The 27,392-nt window shown below is 36.0% G+C and overlaps 1 protein-coding gene across 11 annotated transcripts in view; it reads left to right on the top strand.

The window, feature by feature from the left end:
- Fut8 (fucosyltransferase 8) overlaps positions 1–27,392 on the top strand; it is a 337,433-nt gene that overhangs the window by 153,914 nt on the left and 156,127 nt on the right. For 7 of the 11 annotated variants that reach the window (XM_058584583.1, XM_058584587.1, XM_058584580.1 and 4 more), the window contains one exon: positions 658–1,081. The exons of the other annotated variants lie outside the window; for them this stretch is intronic. In XM_058584583.1, the coding sequence (XP_058440566.1) occupies positions 879–1,081 (203 nt within the window). In that variant the 5' untranslated portion in view covers positions 658–878. The remainder of the gene's footprint in view (positions 1–657; positions 1,082–27,392) is intronic. 11 annotated transcript variants of the gene reach the window in all.

Genomic DNA, 27,392 nt, shown 5'->3' with positions numbered 1-27,392 from the left:
ATTTGTTGTGATTATTGGTATTTTTAATAAATTTCAGGAAAGTGTAATCTAGCCTGATCCATTTGAACTTTTGCTTGTAATGTGTGGAGTAGTTGCCAGCTGATTAATGGCCATGATAGCCTTTGCTTCTCTAATATGCATGCCAACTTTAGAATTTTTACTAAAAATGACAATTCAAACTGTCACCTACAGAATTAAGTGGTAAAATGGCAACTGAGCAGTGAGATGGAGGGGATGGAGTTGAGAATTTTAGGAATGAATTCACTCATACAGAGAACATGTTTTTCTTTGGAATAATGAACATATTAGTATGAAATATTTAATGTAAAATGTTTTGGTTTTGATTAGTCAAAGATACAATCTTTTACTTGCTATGTAAGCACTATTTAACAGCTGAAAGAAGGAAAAGTGATGGTGGTACTAGGAGGACTTTTAGGCATAGAGCTAATTAAACTGTTAACTAATAGAGCCCTAATATATGTGGTTGATTTAGCATGCAAATTTAAGCTTTTACTTTTTACTTGTTATTAGGTGGTTAGATTATCTTCCAGCCTGTTGACCAGCCAACACCCATGTGTTTCCTTTAACTCCATTAATCTCAGTATCTGCCAAATTATACTTTCAGTAATATAAATACATTTCTTACTCTTTCCGCAGCATGTAGAGTCCATGAAGCACAGGACAGTAAAGCTTCCTACTCCTATCACCACAAGGATCTCTTTCAAAGATTCACCACAGGACTACCAGAGAGACTAATTTGAAGCATCATGTGTTGAAACAACAGAAGTCTTTTCACCTGTTCACTTACTAGAAACAGTTACAATGTTTTCAATTCTTTGAGCTCCAGGAAGCCAGGGAAGTGAGTTGAAAATCTGAAAATGCGGCCATGGACTGGTTCCTGGCGTTGGATTATGCTCATTCTTTTTGCCTGGGGAACCTTGCTATTTTATATAGGTGGTCACCTGGTTCGAGATAATGACCACCCTGATCACTCTAGCCGAGAACTATCCAAGATTCTGGCAAAGCTTGAACGCTTAAAACAGCAGAATGAAGACTTGAGGCGAATGGCTGAATCTCTCCGGTAGGTTATAAAATACTGAAGGAAGAACAATGAAATGTTGTACTTTGTTTTTAGATATAAGGCCTCATTCAGCTGTTGAAAATAGGCAATAATTTCTGTAAACTGATGTCTTTACAAAAATTTAACTGTCTTAATGTAGGGTATTTTAAAAAAAAGTTTTAGTTATAAATGGAAACAATACCTTATTTATTTTTATGTGGTGCTGAGGATTGAACCCAGTGCCTCATGCGTGCCAGGCAAGCACCCTACCACTGAGCCACAATCACAGCCCCATTATAGAGTATTTTTTATACTAATGATACCTGTTTATATTCAATATAGAGAATTCTCCATAGTGGCATATCATGTCTTGCATATGAATCTTATAGAAAAATTGGGCCATTTAATTTTAAAACATTTTATTTATGGTTATCTTTTGCATTGTGAAAATTTTGATAAATTGAACCCAAACTATATATGATTTAAATGAGTATATATTAAAATTCTTATCACATGGGCTATAACAAAGACATTATAACTTTTTAGAGTCTGAGTTAGTCTAACTATAACTTCTTAAAATAAAGAAACAAAAATTCACTATTGAATGAAACAGTTGGATCTGGAATGTGGAGAATGATCAACATTGCTGCTTCTAATGTGACATATATATTTGAAGGCATCAATTGTTTGAGAAACAGTTTCCTATTTTCATGGAAAAAAATAAAGTTTATATAGATGATCTATATTGAGTTTAAAGGTTATGTAACATTTTCTAATTCCTCCACTTTAAATATGAAGATAATCATGTATTATATGCTTGCTATCTCTCAATACTGTTAAGGCTAGAAATGATTTGAGAATCTTTACATTAGAGGTGGTATTTGACTCTAAAGAGAAGTGAAGTATAGAGATAAAGAGCTGAATGTTATTTTCTTTTTGAGAAACATAAATAATGAGTGAAAAGTGGAAACATTTAATATTTTTAAAATTTTTATTTCTTTTGTACTAGTTCTTTTAGGTTATACATGGCAATAGAATTCATTTTGATGTAATTATAAAAGCATGGAATATAATTTGTTCTATTTCAGTCCCCGGTATGTCTCCTTCCCTACCCTCAAGCCACCTTCTGTTCCCTTCCCTCTATTGTACTGATAATTCTGCAATTATAGGTCTTTTTTTTTTTTTCAATTAGTGTCTTGTGGATGTACATGATGGTGAGGTTCACTGTGGTAAACTCATATATGTACATAGGAATGTTAGGCCAGATTCATTCCACTGTCTTTCCCTATCCCATTTTTCTCCCTTCCCTTCATTCCCTTTTGTCCACTCCACTGATCTTTCTTCTATTCTCCAGCCCTCTTATTTTGCATTAATTTCAGAATATTAGAGAAAATATCCAACCTTTGAATTTTAGGGACTGGCTTATTTCACTTACCATGATAGTCTCCAGTTGCCGCAGTCTGACTGGGCTAAATAACCGGGGGGTGATGAGCAACTTGTGAAGGTTGATACAGCGGGAGCCGCTTTATTGTCGGACAGCAGAGGTATTTATACCTAACTCATTATACACAGCTTGTTTCAATTAACATCATCCAGATACATCAATCAGCCATCTAGGAATCCTCATCATCTTAATTACACCCAGCTTAACTCAATTAACATAAACTAGATACAGCAGTCAGTCATCAAGGAATCTCCACATTTAATGGCTCGCTGGTGTTACTTCTCTAACCACTCCCTCTGGCAAAGTGCCAGGCGCCATCTTGACTTGTTTACGGACCCTAACATCCAGTTCCAGCCATTTATTCTATTGTGTATTTATACCATATTTTCTTTATCCATTCATCTGTTGAAGGACATTTGAATTGGTTCCATAGCTTAACTATTGTGAAACTGTTTTGTGTGCTGCTGTAAACATTGAGATGGCTGTGTCACTGAAGTGTGATGGTTTTTAAATCCTTTTGATATACACCGAGGAGTGGTATAGCTTAGTCAGATGTTGGTTCCATTCCTGGTTTTTTGAGGAATCTCCATGTTGCTTTCTACAGTGGTTTCAACAATTTGCAGTCCCACCAATATGTATGAATGTACCCTTTTCCCCATATCCTCACCAACATGTATCGTTACTTGTATTCTTGGCAAAGTATTCTTGATATTTGTCATTCTGACTGTAGCGAAATGAAATCTTAGTGTTGTTTTAATTTGCACTTCTCTAATTGCTAAAGGTGTTGAACATTTTTTCAAATATTTTTGACTGTAGTTTTTCTTTTGAGAAGTGTCTGTTTAGTTCCTTTGCCTATTTATTGATTGGATTATTTGGATTTTTTGGTGTTAAGTTTTTGAGTTCTTTGTAGTTCCTGGATGACAACTTCTTCGAGCTCAAGTACTTAATAAGTCTTGCTGTAATTTCATGTATAAATGTTTAGCAACACAGACTAAACAAAAGAGCACAATTTTATATATATAGACACATAATTTCAGTAAATAACTGGTCATTTCCCCCTGATTAGACCCTTCCATAGACTTCCTTGGTGGGGCCATTTGAATGTCATCCAAAAGAATTTCATTTTAGAGGGAGGGAATTAATGGAAGAGCTGTAGATCGATCAGCATTGGGATATTTTTCTCACTATTGTAATTCAGCAAATATTTTAGACTCAATTTGATATATCATTCTTTTTCCTGTAAGAAAAATATGTTTATAAGCCAGAATATAGAGGATTAATTCAGATGTCTTTAATATTGGGTCATTTGTTTGAGATAAAGCATTTGGACTAGAGTTGGAAAGCAACCCGAAAGCCTTAAACTATGATTTTTTTTAGATTTGGGACAATAATTTTAAAAGCAGTTATCTAATATGCCAAGTTTTTTTGATAGTGTTACAAATTTAGAAAGATAATTTTAAAATCTCTAATTTGAGGTATAAAAATATCCAAGTCAAATGTATGGGAAGTGCCTGTGTGTTGGGATTGGGGTGGGGGTGGGGGGAGCGCGGTCGCGCATGCTCGAGTGTGTGCAAAGTGCGCTTGTTTGACTTATTGATGAATACTTTCCATGCAGTAAAATTTGCTCCTTTTAGCATACAATTCTGAGTTTTGGCAAATATTCTCAGTTGTAATCACTACCACAATCAAGTTAAAAGGATAATTATACCTCCCCTCAGAATTCTGTTATTGTCCTTGTAATAAAGTCCCCACTAACCCACTCCCTAATTTTGGCACCTGATGTGTTTGTAGTCCTATATTTTTTCTGTTCTAGAAAGTCATATAAATAGAACCATGCTGTATATAACTTTTGAGTCTGGCATTTCTTATTTAGCATGATGTATTTGAGATACATCAATGTTATCCTAAAAATTGGTGATTCATTCTTTTTTATTGCAGAGTTGTATTTTTATTCCTTTTTAATGCTGAGAAGTATTCCATTGTATACATATATCAGTTGTATTTTTTTAAAAATCCGTCAGTCAAGCACTTGTGAGCATTGAGTTATTTTTATTTTCTTGACATTTGTGAACAAAGCCACTATTAATCTTTGCTAAGTTTTTATTTCTCTTGGTTAAAGATGTAGGAGTGGGATTGCTGGGTCCTTTGTTAAATACATATTTGACTCCATAAGGAGATACCCAATGTTTTCTTGAGCACCTGTAACTTTTTGAAATTCCCACCAGTAAGGCTTGAGAGTTCCATTTCTTTTTGACCTTGGTGTAATACTTGTTACTGTCAGTTATTTTTATGTTAGCCTTTAAAAATGTATATGTAGTATCATCCCATGGAGGTTTCAGTTTGCATTTCTATTTTGATGTTGAACATTTTTTCATGTTTGCATTTACCATTTATATATCTTTTTAATAATTTTTTCATATCTTTATTTTATTATTTTATTTTTATGTTGTGCTGAGGATTGAACCCAGTGCCTCATGCATGCTAGGCAAGTGCTCTACAACTGAGCCACGGCCTTAGCCCCACCCATTTATATATCTTTGATGAAATGTTTTTTGAATCTGTTGCCTCTTTTTAAAAATTGTTGTTTTATTATTGAGTTTAAAAAGCAGGTTTTTATATGTATCATACAAACTAATGTACAGACATGTATAAAATACAATATGATATAATATAGAAACAGTGGTTCTAGCTATGTATAGGATCATTCATGTGACTGCAGTCATCTGGTAGCTCCACTGGCAGGGCAGGCCAAAATGACCTCAGTCACATGTTTGGCAATTTGTTGGGACCATCAGCTGGTTCCCTTCCATGTGTCCTTGTCAGCAATATAACCATATTTCTTCTTACATAGTACTGTCCAAGAGGGCAAGAGCAGGAATTGCAAGGTCCCTTGAGGTTTGGCATCAGTAATAGCACAGTGTCATTTCTACCATATCCTGTTGGTCATTCCAAGTTGAAAGGCCAACCCCATATTCAAAGAAATAGACTCCAATTCTTGGTTGGGGGAACTTCAGAAGAATTTGTAGCTACATATAACCTACCATTCTCACCTCCAAAAATAAGGTTGAGTAGATTTGATTATTTCAAATAATGGTGTTCTTAAGCAGAGTTGAGTTTAGACTTGATTGATAGACGATAAGGAATGATAGTTGGTTTTCAGTAGAGGAATACTCAATGAAAATTGTAAGGAAGATTTATATTTTCAGATGCATTTGGAGATTTGCCTGACTGGAGTTAAGAAACTCTTACAATATTAATCTAGACATGAGATGAAACAAACTTAAACTAAAAATAATATTGAATCTTTTCACTTTGGTATTTAGACTTCTATGTGCTTAAATTTGCCTTTCCTCAGATACCTCTTTCTTGCTTTTATTTTATTTTTACATTTAAAAAATTTGTTCTTTTTAGATATACAAGACAGTGTATTCTTGTGGTTGTATATGATATGGAGTTTCACTGGTGGCTTTCTTGCTTTTTAATTGCTAGCACATTAGGTACGCATGTGATGTTCTTTCTCTTTAAATCTTATAATCACTTTCTTCACCCTTTGGTGCATCATGTTCATCTTATCTCAGTCCTTAGTAATGATAAATTGCTTTCAGCTCATAGAATTTCTTTTTCTTGGGATTTGAATTGGCCACATTGCCTTTCAGAGTTGAAATTTGCTAGAAAGCACCCAGAAAATTATTGAAGTTTGTGCAGAAATTTCCTAAAATAATGAATCTCAAATTGGGTAGGTGTCAGATTTTTACATCATTATAAAATGTAAAGAATGCTTAATTGAAGAGTTTCCTCAACTTAAATCCTTGCTATTCTAGTGGCATTTATTTTTGAGAACACAGCTTTGAAAGATTCAAATGCAACTTTGGGGTACATTAATAAGGTTTTTTTTGTTTGGTTGGTTGATTCAATGAAGTGGAAGACACTTGTTCTGGAATTTAGATGTCAGCTGTAAAACTGTATATTTATAAACCTCAAAGAATTACCTTTTTTTTTCTTGAGCCACATATAACTTGCCTAGATGGATTATAGCCAAAGCATGAATTTTTCAGTGGAAAATTTGAACACTGAGTTAAGTAGGAAGGAATCTGAAATGGTTCTTCACAGGTCATATCTTGAGTCTCTTTAAGGAACTTGTATTGGAAAGTGGGAATGCCTTTGTTCTAGGTTGGAAGATTTGCTTCAGACCATCTCCTCTATAACTTCTCATCTCTCATGTAAGAAGTGTGCTTAGATTTCTAGAGCAAATGGTAAATTGGAATGTATAGAACACTTGTCATCTAGCTATAACTTACTATTTTATATAGCTTTTTTTTTCAACCTTAACATTCTTATTCCTTTCTTTTGGGAAAATGTTGGTGGAATGTTTAAGAAAAGTGTATATTCTACTGTAGTTGGATCTGATCCTCTATGTCATTTAAGTCAGGTTAGTTAATTTTCTGAATTTGTACAGATTTAAAAATTTTAAAATTTTTGTTCTGTTAATCTAATGAGAGAGGCATGGTAAAGTCGTCATCAGTGGTTGTGGATCTATTTCCTTTCTGTTCTGTTGTCCTTTTTATATCTTCAGGTTATTTTTGTTTCATGAATCCAAATTCAGAACTATTTGATTTTCTGTGACTTGACCCTTTAATCATTATATCATTATATCCTAGGAATATTTTTATGTCTATAAAGTCTTATTTGGTATCAATATCACTACACTAGCTTTTTTTTAGTGTTTGTATTATATATATATATATCTTTTAAATTTTAACTGTGTCCTTAACATTTAAATACAAATTTAAATATTTAAAGTATTTTTTGTGCAGTCTGGCTATCTCTATCTCATTTGATTATCTTATCCATCTAAATGTACCTACTGGGCTTAAATCATAAATTTCTTGTTTTCCCCATCTATTTTTTGTCCTTTGCTTCTTTCCTTTCTTTTGGATTGACCAATCTTTTTTTAAAATTTCCATTTTTTTCAATATAATTGCCAGTATAATTTTAGTTATACATACTTTCAATGGTTACCTTGGGTATTATAAAATACAATTTTTATTATAGTCTATCTTAAGTTAATATTTTTTTCATTGCTCTGGAAATGGTAAAAATCTTATAGTACTTAACCTTTTATACTTCATCCACTTTGGGTGGTTTTATTGTCAGATATATTAACTTAGTATAAGTTATAGACTGAACATTGTGGTGTTATTTAATTTTTTAAAGCATTTTTTATAATTGATCATAAAGTTTTGCCTTTTTAATGTTTGTTCCTTGCTTTAGTTCAGTTCTTCCATGTTGAATCATTTCCTTCAGCCTTTACTATTTTTTTATAGTGCAGGTTTTGAGAGTAATGAATTCTTACAGATTTTCTTAATTTTTTTAACCTTTCAGTTCTGAAAGCTGAGTGTAGAATTTAGATTGGCCATATTTTTTTAAATTAGCATTTTAACTATGTCCTACCATTGTTTCCTAGGTTATCTAGAATATCTTATTTTTCCATAGGGAAAATACTCCTTCCCTATTTGACAATATTTTAGTTGGGGTTTTTCAGTCAAGATTCCTCATCTTTATAGTCTTTGTTGAGAAGTCTGCAATTTTCAAAAGTATATTGGCTACATTTACATTTTTATTTTTGTCTTTGGTATTAAATTGTTGACTATGATATATCTAGGTATGACTTGATTTGTTTTTGTCCAACTTGAAATTTGCTGAACTTCTAAAATCTAGGTTTGTTAGTCAACTCTTTGCTGTTGTGATCAAAATACCCAACCAGAACATCTTCAAGGAGGAAAAGTTAATTTTGGCTCTTTCTTAGTCCATGATCAGCCAACTCCATTGCTCTGGGCTTCAGGTGAGACAGAACCTCACAATGGAAGGGTGTGGCAGAAGAACCCTGCTCAGCTCTTGAAAGCCAGGAATCAGAGAATGAGGAACCAGGAACAAAAAAAAAATATAATCCCCCAGGGGCATGCCCAGAGTGACCTAACTTTTTTAGTCACACTCCACCTGCTTCCAGTTACCATTCAGTTAGGCCATTCAAATTATTAATCCATCAAACGTATGATTCCACTGATTAGGTAACAGCCCTCATAATCTGATTATCCCACCTCTGGACATTACTGCATTGTCTATCATATGATCTTTTGGGTAGGGATACCTCATATCCAAATCATAACCCTGGAATTTGATATTTTTTTTCTATCAGTTTTAGGAGATCCTTAGCCATTAGCTCTGCAGGTATGGCTTCTGAGCCATTCTTTTTCTTTTCCCCTTCCTGAACTGCAGATACATGTATTACTATACTTCTTTTTATAGTGTCACATCTATCTTTTATGTTGAAGTCTTTGGTAATATAATTTCTTTTTGCAGTTTATTTTGTGCATTTTCTGTTGAACTGTCTATATAACTATTTTTTTTCCTAATTTCAATATCTGAATCACCATTTGGTTTACTTTGACTTTTCTTTTGATTATTAGTCAAATTTTTCTGCCTCTTGGCACATCTAGAGATTTTTATTTTTATGCCACATATTGTTTTGTTTTTAAAAGTACTGTGAAGACTAGAGGTTTTCTTGTGTTGAGATATATTGTCTCTGGGCTTATTATTTCTATCCAGTCCAATTAGGGATCAAACCTTGCCATACTGTGATTTTTGGAAAACCTAGCCCACTTCTGTTTAATTCCTGTTTCTCAGGCATAATTACCCTTAGAATTTTAATTGAGAATTTGGTGGGTTTTTCCTCAGTGAAGGAACTGCCCTTTAGAGATTTTTTTTTTTTTTTTAGCATTGCTCTTTAGTTTCTTAACCCATAGAGCATCTAAATTTGACTAATATTGAAGAGAAGACTTAGTATGAGATTAAAATCTGTCATAAGTAGTCTTTGTCTTACAAATATCACAAGATAGGAGAAATTTCAGTCCATCTCAAAATTGTGCTGTAGCCTCCCTTGGAGCCCCAGAATCAGTAAGTATATCGTGGAGAAAACTGTGTATTTAGTAGTCCTGCAGTTTACATATTTTTTTTTACCATTCTTCTGTGGATATCTAAGCTCGAACCTCATATTGTACTTAGAATTAGCAAACGTCCCTCCAGTAAAAATGTGACTAGTTCTAGATTGCTTCTCTCTGGAATTTTAGTTAATCCTGGACTTTAAAAGGATTATTTTGTAAGTTATCTTTTTAGGGACATCATTGTCCTTATTACAATGAGAATAGAATTTGTCATTCTATTCTACAATCTGCTTGTAACTAAATCTACTAGAAAATGGTTGGAGTTCATTTTTCCCAAGGTTGCTTTCATAAAAGAATCCCATTAGTTTCTGTGCCTAGATCCTGGAATTACCCTGGTTCCTACCCTTTTAGGATTTGGTTCTCAAGTTTTCCCATAGATTCCCTTTGAATCTTTTCTATCATTGCTTCTCCAGGTGGGTGGTAAAAGAAAGTGAGAATTTAAGAGGACTGGAAGTTTATAACAGAGTAATCTTCGTCAACTGATAATGAATTTATTAGGAGAAAGAGACCAAGCTGAGATTTAGACAGTTTGAGGTTGGTATGCTTGCTGAACCTACAGATAAAAAGTTGGAAAATAAAGTCTAAAACTCAGGAAGAAAGCCAAGGTGAGAAAGATGCCTTTGGGAATCATCCAGAGAGAAATGATTGCCAGACAGTGTGTGTAGCACACAGTAAAAATTCCTCCATTCACTCCAAGTGATCCATAGTTTGCCTAAACACAATGGTTTTGAAGAGAACAAAGTATGAAAGTAACATTAGCTACACTATTGAGCCACAACCCCAGCCCTATAGTTTTATTTCAGAGTTCAACTGGGAAGAATACAGTTCCAAACTCACCTGGTTGTTGTCAGAATTCATTTGCTTGGGTCTTGTTGAATGGTGCCTTTAAATTTTTTGCTGTTTGGTAGAGACTACCCTCATTCATTTTTTCAGTGGAACTCGTCATAGGGCAGCTCATAGTGTAGTAGTTTACTTCATCAAAGGCAGCAAGGGAGAGAATCTGCTAGCAAGATGAAATTTCATTCTTTTTGAACAATCATTGAAGTTACATCCCCTCACCTTGGCAATATTCTATTGATGTGAACAAATCACAGGTCCCACTCACACCTGGGGTAAGAATTTCTGAAGGGCTTGGTTGCCAGAAAATGGACATCAATGGGGGCATTTTATAGGCACCCACCACATGGTACATGCCTTTTTATATGCTTTATTGTTCTCAGAAGTAATAATAACATTTAACTTTTCATCATGTGTTAGCATTTTACATATACAAGAGTCCCCAGTATCTGCAGAGAATTGGTTCCAGGACCTTCCATGGATATCAAAATCCACCAATGCTCCAAGTTTCATATATAAAATGGTATAGTATTTGTATCTAACCTATACATATCCTGCTTTATACTTTAAATAATCCATAGATTACGTCTAATACCTAATATAATATACATGCTATATAAATAGCTGTTGTACTATGTTGCTTTAGGAATAATTCTCCTCCTGAAAACAAATGTGTACATGTTCAGTGTAGATGTAGTTCTCTTTTAGGCATACTACATTTTCAATCTGACATTGTTTGAATCTGCAGGTTCAGATACCACAAGTCCACTATACTATCTTATTCAGGAATAAAATTAATTGTTCCATATGACAAGGCTGATAGGTGCTAAAACTGGTATAAGAGCTGAAGACTTTGGGAAGTATATACAGTAATAAAATATAATATCTTTTATTAAACACGAAAAGCTTTAAATAATGCTTCCTCTCTGTTTTTAAATGCTCTAGAGTAGAGGTGGGTGGCATTTTTTTATAGCAACAAGAATGCTTATCTGGTAATTTGATTATTACCATTATTTCAGTCTAAACATTCCAATACAGTGAACCTCATTTTTTCATGCCTCAGTCTCTTACTTTTCTTGGTTCTTAGTACAAAGATTGAGGGATAAATAATGATTGGATATTCTGAAAGATCTTTAGCTGGGATTTCAAACGTACATGTCTGCTTCTGGCTCCTAAAGTGGGTGGATTACAGATATGTACCCCAACACCAATTCTTGGTCAGTAATTTAAATACCAAAATGTTTAGTATAACAGTTTTCAGACTTTACTGTTTTATCAGATCCACATTGAGGGCTTGTTAAAATGTAGATTGTTGAGCTCAATCCACCAAATTTATGATTTACTGGTTCTGGGGTGGGATCTGAGAATCTGGATTTCTAAGAAGTTCCTAGGTAAATGTTGATGCTACAGTTGAAGGACTACACTTTGAAAACCACTGCTTTTGGAGTTTCCATGGAAGTTATAGCAATTCTAGCATTGTTCTTCTTCCTTTCTTTATCAGAGTCTTATTTTTTTTCTTTTTGATAAAGAACCTAAAGTAAAGTGTAAAATTATTACAGATGTGTGCAATTGTGCCTAGCTCCTAAAGCATTTTTAATAAGTGTTACTGATTGTTTAAGACAGAGCCCAAGTATGTTCTCCTGTGAGAATCTTATCTTTATCCCACTCATCTCATTTAGGTACCATTTCTCTGTGTTCACTCAGCACCTATGCTTTACTCCTGTCATTGTACTTCCACACTGTATTAGTTTTGTATATAGTTGCTATTGTGCTGAATCTTAAATCAGTACCTTTAACCATCTTATTCAGCTTTGTACTTTAGTGTTCAAAACCTGATACTTTGAATAAAATACAGGTGAAATGAATGGATGAATTCATGAATAAGCCCAGTTGTTTTGGGGACCATTTGAATCTGACTGTAAATCATTCCTGTATTCCCAACTGATGACTGTCATCTTAGACATGCTGATTGTACCTTTGTATCTTTGATTTCACATATTACTTTACTTGATACTTTTAGCGCAGTGAATGCTATGAGAATAAATTGGAAAGTCAGACTTCCTGTATTAATCATAACAAACATTTGTACCTCTAGATTTAATCATGTTGTAATTAAAATTTAATTTCCCTAGAGGCCATTCTTTTTTTTTTTAGTTTGTTAATCTCACTTTTTACCTTTTTGGGTTCCATTGCATTGTGGAGTTTTTAGTTGTTCTTGGTGTCTAGCCATAAAATTATTTTCAACAGTTACATAGTAGTTCCCTCTGAAATTTTGCATTCTCTTATCCTTCGAAAAGATTTTAGAAGCAATGTTTTTATAGACCAGGTTACTATGATAGTTATCACTGTGATAAAGTTTTAAAAATGTACACTGCCATTTATTAACCAACCGAAAGAACAAGGAAAGCTTTTGTAAGTGACTTATGTAGACTCTAGTTAAGTGATATTCAATTGGTTTGATTGCTGAACATAATAAGCAGAGAAAGGCGGGCAGGGAGGAGATAATACTGAGTCAAATACAATGCATTTAGCATATCCAGTAACTTGGTTTTTTTGTCATGGGTATTTTTTATTACAGTTATTAATGCATATTAATTGCAGAAACTAATGAGTTTCATTGTGATATTTCCATGCATATATATTTTGCCAAACGCTTGGTCCCTTATCCCTGATGCCAATCCAATAACAAAGACATGGTTTTGAGAAAAAGAAAAAATGTTTATTGCTTTGCTGGAAAAGGAGAAACAGGGGATTCCTGTCCCAAAGGCTGTGATTCTGCCCATCAGCAGGAACAGGGCATTTAAATAGTTGATTCAAAGCCTAGATTCCACATGTTCTCTGTAGGAGTTGTAATTTACTTGTTAATTTGGGAAACAGTCATTTCTGAGATGTTCTGGTATACCATCTCCAAAGTCTGAATTACTTCCTTCTTATGGAGGGATGTGTACTCAAGGACAGATAACCCTATCTAGGATGGGGAAGAAAGGTAATCCTGTTTCCCCTGAGATTAGGGAGGGGGCAAGATTAGGAAGGAGCAGGGAGAGAGGAAGAGAAAGAAACATGTCCATTTTAAAACTTAGAATTGGAAGGATCATATTCAAAACATAAAGTGGACCACTGTTATAGTATAACATATTTTGATCATATCTACCTTCTATATTACACTCTTTTATCCTCCCCTGCAATTCTGGTCCCCTTCTACTTTCCCATTCTACTTTTCTTTTTTTAAAGAATAGATATTTATTACCACTTCCCCATATGAGAGTAAACATGGAATTCTTTTCTTTCTCATCTGGCTTATTTCACTTAACATGATGATCTTTATTTCTGTTTTCCTGATGATGATATTATTTCTTTTTATGACTGAATAATATTCCATTGTGTATATATGCAAAGTGATTCCTTTGAATTTATACCAGAAGCATTAGAGCTGGATTCAACGATAGTTATACTTTAGTGTTTTGAGGAACATTCGTATTGTTTTCTATAGTGGCTGTACTAATTTACATTCCTACCAATAGCATATAAGGATTCCTTTTCTCTACATATTTTCCAGCATTTCTTATTTTTGCTTTCATGATAATAGCTTGTCTGACTGGGGTGAGATGGGATTTCAATGTAGGTTTTTTGATTTGCATTTCCCTGATGGTTGAGGATATTGACATGTTCATGTATTTATTAGCCATCTGTACTTCTTTTGAGTTGTATCTTTTTAGCTCATTTTCCCACTTATTGATTAGATTACTTATTCTTTAGGCATTAAATTTTTTTTTAGTTTTTTGTAATTCTGAATTTTAATCTTCTGTCAGAGGAAGAGCTAGCAAAGATTTCCAGCCATGTGGTAGGTTGTCTCTTTCCTCTGTTGATTGTTTTCTTTGCTGTTCAGAAGCTTTTTATTTTGAGGTAATCCCATTTGTTATTTCCGAAACTAGTGGAGTTCTATTCAGTAAATCGTTGCCTGTACCAGTATCTTGAAGTTTACCCTATGTTTTTTTTTTCCCTGCAGTTTCTGAGTTTCAGGTCTTACATTAAGGTCTTTGATCCTTTTGCACTGATTTTTTTGGTACTTCGGATTGAACCCAGGGGCACCTAACCATTGAACACATCCCCAGCCTTTGTTTATATTTTATTTAGAGGGGTCTCGCTGAGTTGGTTAGCACCGCACTAATTTACTTGGGCTGGCTTTGAACTCATGATCCTCCTGCCTCAACCTCTCAAGCTGCTGGGATTACAGGCATGTGCGACTGTGCCTGGCTCTGTACTGATTTTTTAAAATGTTATTATCTCCTTTGTTGAGAAACACATGGTTGCAGATGTAGAAGTTTGTTTCTGGGGCCCCTATTTTTTCCCATTGGTCTAGATTTTTTTTTTTTTATTCTAATACCATGCTCTTTTTGTTACGGTGACTCTGTACTATATTTTGAAATCAGGTACTGTGATGCCTTTTGCATTGCTCAGGATTGCTGTGGCAATCTGGAGTCTTTTGTGCCTTATCAATTTTAGGATTGATTTTTCTACCTCTGTGAAAAATGGCATTGGTATTTTGATGGAGACTGCACTGAATCTGTAGAATGCTTTTGGTAGAATGGCAATTTTAAGGATATTATTTCTTCTAGTCTATGAATATTGGAGATCTTTCTATCTTCCAGTGTCTTCTTCATTATTTTTCTTCAGTATTTTATAATTTTCTTTGTAGAGTTCATTCATCTCCTTATGTAGATATATTTTTTAGACTTTTAAAATCTAGATTTTTAAATTTAGAAATAAAGGCTGCTATGAATGGAATTGTTTTCCTGATTTCCTTGATAGGAAGTTTATTATTGGCATATAGGTAAGCTACTGGATTTCTTTTTTTGCTACCCGGTATTGAACCCAAAGGTGCTTAACCACTGAGCCACATCTCCAGCCCTGTATATATTTTTATTTACTTATATATGACAGCAGAATGTATGACAACTCTTATTACACATATAGAGCACAATTTTTCATATCTCTGGTTGTATACAAAGTATATTAAAGCCAATTGGTGTCTTCATACCTGTACTTTGGATAATAATGATCCTCACATTCCAACATCTTTAAGAACCCCATGCCCCCTCTCTTCCCCTCCAACCCCTCTGCCCTATCTAGAGTTCATTTATTCCTCCCATGGTACTCTCCCTATCTCACTAGCATTAGAAAACATTCTAACGAGAGCCGCCCTCTCGACCCGCGCCTGCAAGGTAGGAGGAACTGTGACCACCGACAGAACAGGCCCAGTGGGCCCACGACCCACCGGCAGAACAGGCGCAGCGGCCTGCTGAGGGGCAGAGCCGCCCCCTCCCCCCGCACCTGCAAGGTAGGCAGAACTGTGACCACCGGCAGAACAGGCCCAGCGGCCTGCTGAGGGGCAGAGCCGCCCTCTGCCCCCGCGCCTGCAAGGTAGGCAGAACTGTGACCACCTACAAAACAGGCCCAGTGGCCCACGGAGGGGCAGAGCTGCCAACCACGCCTGCAAGGTAGGCGGGCCTGCGACCCACCGGCAGAACAGGCGCAGCGGCCTGCTGAGGGGCAGAGCCGCCCACTCCCCCCGCACCTGCAAGGTAGGTGGAACTGTGACCACCTACAAAACAGGCCCAGTGGCCCATGGAGGGGCAGAGCTGCCAACCACGCCTGCAAGGTAGGCGGGCCTGCGACCCACCGGCAGAACAGGCCCAGCGGCCTGCTGAGGGGCAGAGCCGCCCCCTCCCCCTGGGCCTGCAAGGTAAGTGGAACTGTGACAACCTACAATACGGGCCCAGTGGCCCGCGGAGGGGCAGAGCTGCCAACCACGCCTGCAAGGTAGGCGGACCTCTGACCCCCGGCAAAACAGGCCCAGCGGCCTGCTGAGGGGCAGAACCACCCCCTCCCCCTGCGCCTGCAAGGTAGGCGGAACTGTGACCACTGACAGAACAGGCCCAACGGACCGCAGAGGGGCAGAGCCGCCCCCCGTGCCTGCAAGGTAGGCGGACCTGTGACCCACCGGAAGAACAAGCCCAGCATCCCGCGGAGGGGCAGAGCTGCCCCACGCGCCTGCAAGGTAGGCGGACCTGTGACCACCAACAGAACAGGCCAGACCTGCAACCGACAGACAGAACAGGCCCAGCGGCCTGCGGAAGGGTAGAGCCGCCCCCCCCCCCCCGTGCCTGCAAGGTAGGCGGACCTGCAACCCACCAGCAGAACAGGCCCAGCGGCCTGCCAGCGTGGTAGGCACATTGCCCCAATTGGAGGAGGGGCAGAGCCGCCACCCCCACCTGCGAGGGAGACTTTGCAACCATACAAGAGCAATATAAATATATAGGGGGAAAATTCAATAGCACAACAGTTTCACCAAGCAGAAAGAAACACGAACAGTATGAAGAGACAAGGAAAGAAAGGACCACAAGCAATGCAGGTCAACTCAACGTTAGAAGAGGTAATATCTGCAGCAGATGGAATGTCAGATAAAGAATTCAGGATATACATGCTTCAGATGATCTGGATTCTCAAGGAAGACATTAGACAGCAAAATCAGACAATGAAAGATCACTTCAACAATGAATTACATAAACAAATCCAAGAAGCAAAAGATCAACTATACAGGGAGATAGAGGTTATAAAATACAAACAAACAGAAATCCTAGAAATGCAAGAAGCAATAAACCAACTTAAAAACTCAATGGAGAATACTACCAGCAGAGTAGAACACTTAGAAGATAGAACATCAGACAATGAAGACAAAGTATTTCAACTGGAAAAGAACATAGACAGCTCAGCAAGACTGTTAAGGAACCATGAGCAGAACATCCAAGAAATATGGGATAACATAAAGAGACCAAACTTAAAGACTCCTTGGGATACAGGAAGGTATAGAGCTCCAAACCAAAGGAATGAGCAGTCTATTCAATGAAATAATACGAGAAAACTTCCCAGACTTGAAGAATGAGACAGAATCCCAAATCCTAGAAGCCTACAGGATGCCGAATGTGCAAAATCATAAGAGATCCACACCCAGACACATTATAATGAAGATGCCCAACATACAGAATAAGGAGAGAATTTTAAAAGCTACAAGAGAAAGGAAGCAGATTACATTTAGGGGTAAGCCAATCAGGATAACAGCTGATCTTTCAAAACAGACTCTGAAAACTAGAAGATTGGAATAACATATTTCAAACACTGAAAGAAAATGGGTTCCAACCAAGAATTGTGTATCCAGCGAAATTAAGCTTCAGGATGGAAGATGAAATTAAAACCTTCCACGATAGATAAACAAAAGTTAAAAGAATTTTCAGCTAGAAAACCATCTCTTCAAAACATCCTCGGCAAAACATTACAGGAAGAGGAAATGGAAAATAACAATGAAAACCAACAGTGGGAGGTAGGACAGTAAAGGGGGGAAAATAATCAAAGAGGAAAACAAACCATGTTTAGTAACAGAAATAAACAAATATGGCTGGAAGAACAACCCATATCTCAATAATAACCCCAAATGTTAATGGCTTAAACTCACCAATTAAGAGACACAGGCTAGTAGAATGGATCACAAAACAAGACCCAACAATATGCTGCCTACAGGAAACACATTTGATAGGAAAAGACATACATACGCTGAAGGTGAAAGGTTGGGAAAAATCATATCATTCATATGGACTTCGGAAACAAGCAGGAGTGTCCATACTCATATCAAATAAAATAGATTTCAAGCCAAAGTTAATCAAAAGGGATAAAGAGGGACACTACATACTGCTCAAGGGAACCATACACCAACAAGACATAACAATCATAAATATATATGCCCCAAACAATGGTGCAGCTATGTTCATCAAACAAACTCTTCTCAAGTTCAAGAGTCTAATAGACCACCATACAATAATCATGGGAGACTTAAACACACCTCTCTCGCCACTGGACAGATCTTCCAAACAAAAGTTGAATAAGGAAACTATAGAACTCAATAACACAATTAATAACCTAGACTTAATTGACATATATAGAATATACCACCCAACATCAAGCAGTTACACTTTTTTCTCAGCAGCACATGGATCCTTCTCAAAAATAGATCATATATTATGTCACAGGGCAACTCTTAGACAATATAAAGGAGTAGAGATAATACCATGCATCCTATCTGATCATAATGGAATGGAACTGAAAATCAATGATAAAAGAAGGAAGGAAAAAGAATACATCACTTGGAGAATGAACAATAGGTTACTGAATGATCAATGGGTTATAGAAGACATCAAGGAGGAAATTAAAAAATTCTTAGAGATTAATGAAAACACAGACACAACATATCGGAATCTATGGGACACATTGCAAGCAGTTCTAAGAGGAAAATTCATTGCTTGGAGTTCGTTCTTTAAAAAAAGAAAAAACCAACAAATAAATGATCTCACACTTCATCTCAAAATCCTTGAAAAAGAAGAGCAAAACAACAGCAAAAGAAGTAGAAGGCAAGAAATAATGAAAATCAGAGCTGAAATTAATGAAATCCAAACAAAAGAAACAATTGAAAAAATTGACAAAACTAAAAGTTGGTTCTTTCAAAAAATAAATAAAATCGACAGACCCTTAGCCATGTTAACGAAGAGAAGAAGAGAGAGAACTCAAATTACTAGCATACGGGATGAAAAAGGCAATATCACAACAGACACTTCAGAAATACAGAAAATAATTAGAAATTATTTTGAATCCTTATACTCCAATAAATTAGAAGATAGTGAAGGCATCGATAAATTTCCTAAGTCATATGATCTGCCCAGATTGAGTCAGGAGGATATAGACAACCTAAACAGACCAAAATCAATTGAGGAAATAGAAGAAACCATCAAAAGACTACCAACTAAGAAAAGCCCAGGACCGGATGGGTATACAGCAGAGTTTTACAAAACCTTTAAATAAGAACTAATACCAATACTTTTCAAGCTACTTCAGGAAATAGAAAAAGAGGGAGAACTTCCAAATTCATTCTACGAGGCCAACATCACCCTGATTCCTAAACCAGACAAAGACACTTCAAAGAAAGAAAACTACAGACCAATATCTCTAATGAACCTAGATGCAAAAATCCTCAATAAAATTCTGGCGAATCGGATACAAAAACATATCAAAAAAATTGTGCACCATGATCAAGTAGGATTCATCCCTGGGATGCAAGGCCGGTTCAATATACGGAAATCAATAAATGTTATTCACCACATCAATAGACTTAAAAATAAGAACCATATGATCATCTCGATAGATGCGGAAAAAGCATTCGACAAAGTACAGCATCCCTTTATGTTCAAAACTCTAGAAAAACTAGGGATAACAGGAACATACCTCAATATTGTAAAAGCAATCTATGCTAAGCCTCAGGCTAGCATCATTCTCAATGGAGAAAAACTGAAGGCATTCCCTCTAAAATCTGGAACAAGACAGGGATGCCCTCTCTCACCACTTGTGTTCAACATAGTTCTCGAAACACTGGCCAGAGCAATTAGACAGACGAAAGAAATTAAAGGCACAAAAATAGGAAAAGAAGAACTTAAATTATCACTATCTGCAGATGACATGATTCTATACCTAGCAGACCCAAAAGGGTCTACAAAGAAACTATTAGAGCTAATAAATGAATTCAGCAAAGTGGCAGGATATAAAATCAACACGCATAAATCAAAGTCATTCCTGTATATCAGCGACAAATCCTCTGAAATGGAAATGAGGACAACCATTCCATTCACAATATCCTCAACAAAAATAAAATACTTGGGAATTAACCTAACAAAAGAGGTGAAAGACTTATACAATGAAAACTACAGAACCCTAAAGAGAGAAATAGAAGAAGATCTTAGAAGATGGAAAAATATACCCTGTTCATGGATAGGCAGAACTAACATCATCAAAATGGCGATATTACCAAAAGTTCTCTATAGGTTTAATGCAATGCCAATCAAAATCCCAACGGCATTTCTTGTAGAAATAGAGAAAGCAATCATGAAATTCATATGGAAAAATAAAAGACCCAGAATAGCAAAAACAATGCTAAGCAGGAAGTGTGAATCAGGCGGTATAGCGATACCAGACTTCAAACTATACTACAGAGCAATAGTAACAAAAACAGCATGGTACTGGTACCAAAACAGGCGGGTGGACCAATGGTACAGAATAGAGGACACAGAAACCAATCCACAAAACTACAACTATCTTATATTTGATAAAGGGTCTAAAAGCATGCAATGGAGGAAGGATAGCATCTTCAAGAAATGGTGCTGGGAAAACTGGAAATCCATATGCAACAAAATGAAACTGAATCCCTTTCTCTCGCCATGCACAAAAGTTAATTCAAAATGGATCAAGGTGCTTGATATCAAATCAGAGACATGCCGTCTGATAGAAGAAAAAGTTGGCTACGATCTACATACTGTGGGGTCGGGCTCCAAATTCCTCAATAGGACACCCATAGCACAAAAGTTAATAAGTAGAATCAACAAATGGGACTTATTCAAACTAAAAAGTTTTTTCTCATCAAAAGAAACAAAAAGAGAGGTAAATAGGGAGCCTACATCCTGGGAACAAATCTTTACTCCTCACACTTCAGATAGAGCCCTAATATCTAGAGTATACAAAGAACTCAAAAAATTAGACAATAAGATAACAAATAACCCAATCAACAAATGGGCCAAGGACCTGAACAGACACTTCTCAGAGGAGGACATACAATCCATCAACAAGTACATGAAAAAATGCTCACCATCTCTAGCAGTCAGAGAAATGCAAATCAAAACCACCCTAAGATACCATCTCACTCCAGTTCTATTGGCAGCCATTATGAAGTCAAACAACAACAAGTGCTGGCGAGGATGTGGGGGAAAGGGTACACTTGTACATTGCTGGTGGGACTGCAAATTGGTGCAGCCAATTTGGAAAGCAGTATGGAGATTTCTTGGAAAGCTGGGAATGGAACCACCATTTGACCCAGCTATTCCCCTTCTAGGTCTATTCCCTAAAGACCTAAAAAGAGCATGATTCAGGCACAGTGCTACATCGATGTTCATAGCAGTACAATTCACAATAGCAAGACTGTGGAACCAACCTAGATGCCCTTCAACAGACGAATGGATTAAAAAAAATGTGGCATTTATACACAATGGAGTATTACTCTGCATTAAAAAATGACGAAATCATAGAATTTGCAGGGAAATGGATGGCATTATAGCAGATTATGCTAAGTGAAGCTAGCCAATCCCTAAAAAACAAATGCCAAATGTCTTCTTTGATATAAGGAGAGTAAGAACAGAGTAGCATCGAAGAGCATTAGAAGAAGATTAACATTAAACTGGGTTGAGAGGTGGGAGGGAAAGGGAGAGAGAAGGGAAATTGCATGGAAATGGAAGGAGACCCTCAGGGTTATACAAAATTTCATACAAGAGGAATTGAGGGGAAAGGGGAAAATAATACAAGGGGGAGAAATGAATGACAGTAGAGGGGGTAGAGAGAGAAGAGGGGAGGGGAGAGGAGGGGAGGGGGGATAGTAGAGGATAGGAAAGGCAGCAGAATACAACAGACACTTGTATGGCAATATGTAAATCAATGGATGTGTAACTGATGTGATTCTGCAATTTGTATATGGGGTAAAAATGGGAGTTCATAACCCACTTGAATCAAAGTGTGAAATATGATATACAAGAACTATGTAATGTTTTGAACAACCAACAATAAAAAAATTAAAAAAAAAGAAAAGAAAACATTCTAACTTCATTTAGCATTATCTTCTCCCACGCCATCCATTTACCTGTAAATGCCATGATTTTATTCGATTTTATTGCTGAGTAGTATTCCATTGTGTATATATGCCACATTTTTTAATCCATTCATCTATTGATGGGAATCTAGGTTGGTTCCACAGTTTAGCTATTGTGAATTGTGCTGGTATAAACATTGATGTGGCTGTGTCCCTGTAGTATGCCGTTTTTAAGTCCTTTGGGTATTGACCAAGGAGAAGGATAGATGGGTCAAATGGTGGTTCCAAATAATATCCTTAAAATTGCCATTTTACCAAAAGCATTCTACAGATTCAGTGCAGTCTCTATCAAAATACCAATGTCATTTTTCACAGAAGTAGAAAAATCAGTCCTAAAACTGATAAGGTACAAAAGACTCCAGATAGCCACAGCAATCCTGAGCAAAAGGAATGCAAAAGGCATTGCAGTATCTGATTTCAAAATATAGTACAGAGCCACTGTAACAAAAAGAGCATAGTATTGGAATTAAAAAAAAAAATCTATACCAGTGAGATAAATAGGGGCCCCAGAAATAAGCTCACAGATGTGCAGCCCATTTTTCCAAGAAATCTCCATACTGCTTTCCATATTGGCTGTACCAATTTGCAGCCCACCTGCAGTGTATGAGTGTATCTTTTTTCCCACATCCTCACCAACATTTATTGTTGTTTGTCTTAATAATAGCTGCCATTCTTACTGGAGTGAGATGAAATCTTAGAGTGGTTTTGATTTGCATTTCTCTAATTACTAGTGATGATTTACATTTTTTCATAGATTTGTTGATTGATTGTATATCATCTTCTGAGAAGTGTCTGTCCAGGTCCTTGGCCAATTTATTGATTGGGTTATTTGTTTTTCTGGTGTTTAGCTTTTTGTGTTCTTTATATACCCTAGAGATTAGTGCTCTATCTGATGTGTGAGAGGTAAAGATTTGTTCCCAAGATGTAGGCTCTCTATTCACCTCACAGATTGTTTCTTTGGCAGAGAAGAAACTTTTTAGTTTGAGTCCATCCCATTTATTGATTCTTGATTTTAATTCTTGCGCCAAAGGACTCTTATTAAGGAAGTTGGGGCCTAATCCCACATGATGGAGATTAGGGCCTACATTTTCTTTTATTAGATGCAAGGTCTCTGGTTTTATTTCTAAGTCCTTGATCCATTTTGAATTGAGTTTTGTGTATAGAGATAGGGGTTTAATTTCATTTTGTTGCATATGGATTTCCAGTTTTCCCAGCACCATTTGTTGAAGAGGCTATCTTTTCTCCAGTGCATGTTCTTGGCACCTTTGTCTAATATAAGATAATTGTAGTTTTGTGCGTTAGTCTTTGTGTGCTTTGTTCTGTACCATTCGTCTTACAGTCTGTTTTGGTGCCAATACCATGCTGTTTTTGTTACTATTACTCTGTAGTATAGTTGAAGATCTGGTATAGTGATGCCACCTGCTTCACTCTTCCTGCTAAGGATTGTTTTAGCTATTCTGGGTCTCTTATTTTTCCAGATGAATTTCATGATTGCTTTTTCTAATTCTTTGAGGAATGCCATTGGGATTTTGATCGGAATTGCATTAAATTTGTATAGTGCTTTTGGAAGTATGGTCATTCTGATAAGATTAATTCTGCCTATTCAAGAGCAAGGTAGATCTTTCCATCTTCTAAGGTCTTCTTTGATTTCTTTCTTCAGGGTCCTGTAATTTTCATTTTATAGATCTTTCACCTCTTTCATTAAGTTGATTCCCAAGTGTTTTATTTATTTATTTATTTTTTGAGGCTATTGAAAATGGGGTGGTTTTCCTCATTTCCCTTTCTGAGGACTTGTCACTGATATACAAAAATGCCTTTGATTTATGGGTGTTGATTTTATATCCTTCTTCTTTGCTGAATTTATTTACTAGTTCTAGAAGTTTTCTGGTAGAACTTTTACAGTCTTCTAGGTATAAAATCATATCATCAGCAAATAGTGCCAATTTGAGTTCTTCTTTTCCTATGTGTATCCCTTTGATTTCATTTGTCTAATTGCTCTGGCCAGTGTTTCAAGAACTGTATTGAATAGAAGTGGTGAAAGAGGGCATCCCTGCCTTCAATTTTTCTCCATTTAGAATGATGTTGGCCTGGGGCTTAGCATAGTCTTTATGGTTTTGAAATATGTTTCTGTTATCCCTAATTTTTCTAGTGTTTTGAACATAAAGGGGTGCTTTATTTTGTCAAATGCTTCTTCTTCATCTATTGAGATGATCATCTGATTCTTATCTTTAAGTCTATTGATGTGATGAATTACTTTTATTGATTTCCATATGTTGAACCAAACTTGTATTCCTGGGATGAATCCCACTTGATCGTGTGCATGATCTTTTTGTTATGTTTTTGTATTCAATTTGCCAACATTTTATATATATATATATATATATATATATATATATATAGAGAGAGAGAGAGAGAGAGAGAGAGAGAGAGAGAGAGAGAGAATTTTTTATCATATTTTTTAGAGATATTGGTCTGAAGTTTCCTTTTCCCTTCCTTCCTTCCTTCCTTCCTTCCTTCCTTGCTTCCTTCCATCCATCCATCCATTCATCCATCCATCCGAGTGATATTGGCCTCATAGAATTAGTTTGGAAGTGTTTCCTCTTTTTCTATTTCCTGAAATAAATTGAAGAGTATTGGTATTAGTTCTTTTTTAAAGGTCTCGTAGAACGTGGCTGTGTATCCATCCGGTCCTGGACTTTTCTTTGTGGTAGACTTTTGATGGCACTTGAAATTGATCTGTTTAAATTGTGTATATCATCCTGATTCAATTTGCAGAAATTATATGACTCAAGAAATTTGTTGATGCCTTTGATATCTTCTATTTTATTGCAGTACAAGTTTTCAAAATAGTTTCTAATTATTTTCTGTATTTCTGTAGTGTCTGTTGTGATATTTCCTTTTTCATCACATATGTTAGTGATTTGAGTTTTCTCTCTCCTTCTCTTCGTGAGCATGGCTAAAGGTCTGTGAATTTTATTTATTTTTCAAACAAGCAACTTCTTGTTTGGTCAGTTTTTTCAATTGTTTTTTTTTGTTGTTGTTTTGTTTTGTTTTAATTTCATTGATTTCAGCTCTAGTTTTAATTATTTCTTGTCTTCTGCTTTTGCTGCTGATTTGTTGTTCTTTTTTTTAGGGGTTTGAGATGTAATGTTAAGTAATTTATTTGTTCACTTTTTCTTCTTTTAAGGAATGAACTTCACACAATAAACTTTCCTCATAGATCTGCTTTCATAGTGTTCCAGTGATTTCGATATGTTGTACCCGTGTTCTCATTCACATCTAAGATTTTTTTAATCTTCTCCTTGATGTCTTCTGTAACCCATTGTTCATTCAGTAGCGTATTATTCAGTCTCCAGGTATTGGAGTGGATTTTATTTCTCATTTTATCATTGATTTCTAATTTCATTCCATTATGAACTGACAGAATGCAGGGTAGTATCTCTACTTTTTTATATTTACTAAGAGTTGCTTTGTGGCATAGTATATGGTCTATTTTAGAGAAGGATCCATGTGCTACTGAGAAGAAATTGTATTCTCTTGTTGAAGGATGAAATATTCTATATATGTCAGTTAAGTCTAAGTTATTGATTGTATGATTGAGTTCTATAGTTTTTTTGTTCAGTTTTTGTTTGGAAGATTTATCTAGTGATTAAAGAGGTGTGTTAAAGTTACCCAGTATTATTGTGTTGTGGTCTGTTTGACTCTTGAACTTGAGAAGGGTTTGTTTGATGAACATCGTTTGGGGTATTTATATTTATAATTGTTACGTCTTACTGGTGTATGGTTCCCTTGAACAGTATGTAGTGTCCTTCTTTATTCTTTTTAATTGACTTTAGTTTGAAGCCTGCTTTATTTGATGTGAGTATGGAAACCTTTGCTTGCTTCCGCAGTCCATGTGAGTAGTATGATTTTTTTCCCAACCCTTTACCTTCAGTCTGTGGATGTCTTTTTCTTCTTCTTTTTTTGTAATTTATTTTTTAGTTGGACACAATACCTTTACTTTGTTTATTTGTTTTTATGTGGTGTTGAGGATCGAACCCAGGGCCTCTCACGTTCTAGGCGAGTGCTCTACTGCTGAGCCACAACCCCAGCCCAGTGGATGTCTCTTTCTATGAGATGAGTCTCTTCCAGGCAGCATATTGTTGGGTCTTTTTTTTTTTTTTTTATCCAATCTGCTAGTCTGTGTCTTTTAATTTGGTGAGTTTAGGCCATTAACATTTCAGGGTTATTGTTGACAAATGATTTGTATTCCCAGTCATTTTTATTTACTTTTGGTATTTAATGTGACTTGGTTTTTCTTCTCATTGGATTTTCCTTCAGTGTAATCCCACCCTCTGCTGAGTTTTATTATTGTTTGTCATTTCCTCTTCTTGGAATATTTTTTGCTGAGGATGTTCCTTATTGCAGGCCTTGTAGTTGTAATTCTTTTAACTTTTGTTTTTTCATGGGAGATTTTTATTTTATCATCAAATCTAAAGCTTAGTTTTGGTGGATATAAGATTCTTGGTTGGCATCCATTTTCTTTCAGAGCTTGGTATATGTTGTTCCATTATCTCCTGGCTTTGAGTGTCTGGGTTGAAAAATCTGCTGAGACACAAATTGCGTGCCCCTGCACCCCCATTTGTAATCTGATTCCTCTCTCTTGCAGGTTTTAAGATGCTATTCTTGTTTTGTATGCTAGGCATTTTCATTATAATGTGCCTTGGTGTAGATCTGTTGTGATTTTGTATATTTGGTGTCCTGTAAGCCTCTCAAGTTTGATTTTCCAATTCGTTCTTTATGCTTGGGAAATTTTCTGATACAATCTCATTGAAGAGATTGTGCAATTGTTTGGTTTGAAACTATGCCTTTCTCTATCCCCATAACTCTTAGATTTGGTCTTTTGATGGTGTCCCATAATTTTTGGATGTTCTGTTCATGGTTTCTAACTATCTTCACTGTGTGTTCAACTTTATTTTCCAGGTTGTATACTTTGTTTGCATTATCTGATGTTGTTTCTTCCAAATGATCTAGTCTGTTGGTTATACTTTCTGTTGAGTTTTTTTATTTGATTTAGTATATCCTTTATTTTAAGGATTTCTGACTTTTTTTTTTTTTCCAGAGTCTCTATCTCTCTGGAAGTAATCTTTTGCTACCTGTATTTGCTCTGTTATCTCATTGCTGGAGTGATCAGTTTTGCCTGTATTTGCTCATTTAGGTCATTCTTTAATTCACAGATCATTTTAATTATGAATCTTCTGAACTCTTCTCTGACATTTCATC

This window comes from Marmota monax, unplaced genomic scaffold (genome assembly GCF_021218885.2).
Source record: "Marmota monax isolate L192 unplaced genomic scaffold, Marmota_monax_Labrador192_F-V1.1 WCK01_AAM20220418_F8-fsc00001, whole genome shotgun sequence".
In the NCBI taxonomy this organism is placed as follows: Eukaryota; Metazoa; Chordata; class Mammalia; order Rodentia; family Sciuridae; genus Marmota; species Marmota monax.
Note: the sequence above shows the minus strand (reverse complement) of the source record. Positions and strands in the feature narration are given on the sequence as shown.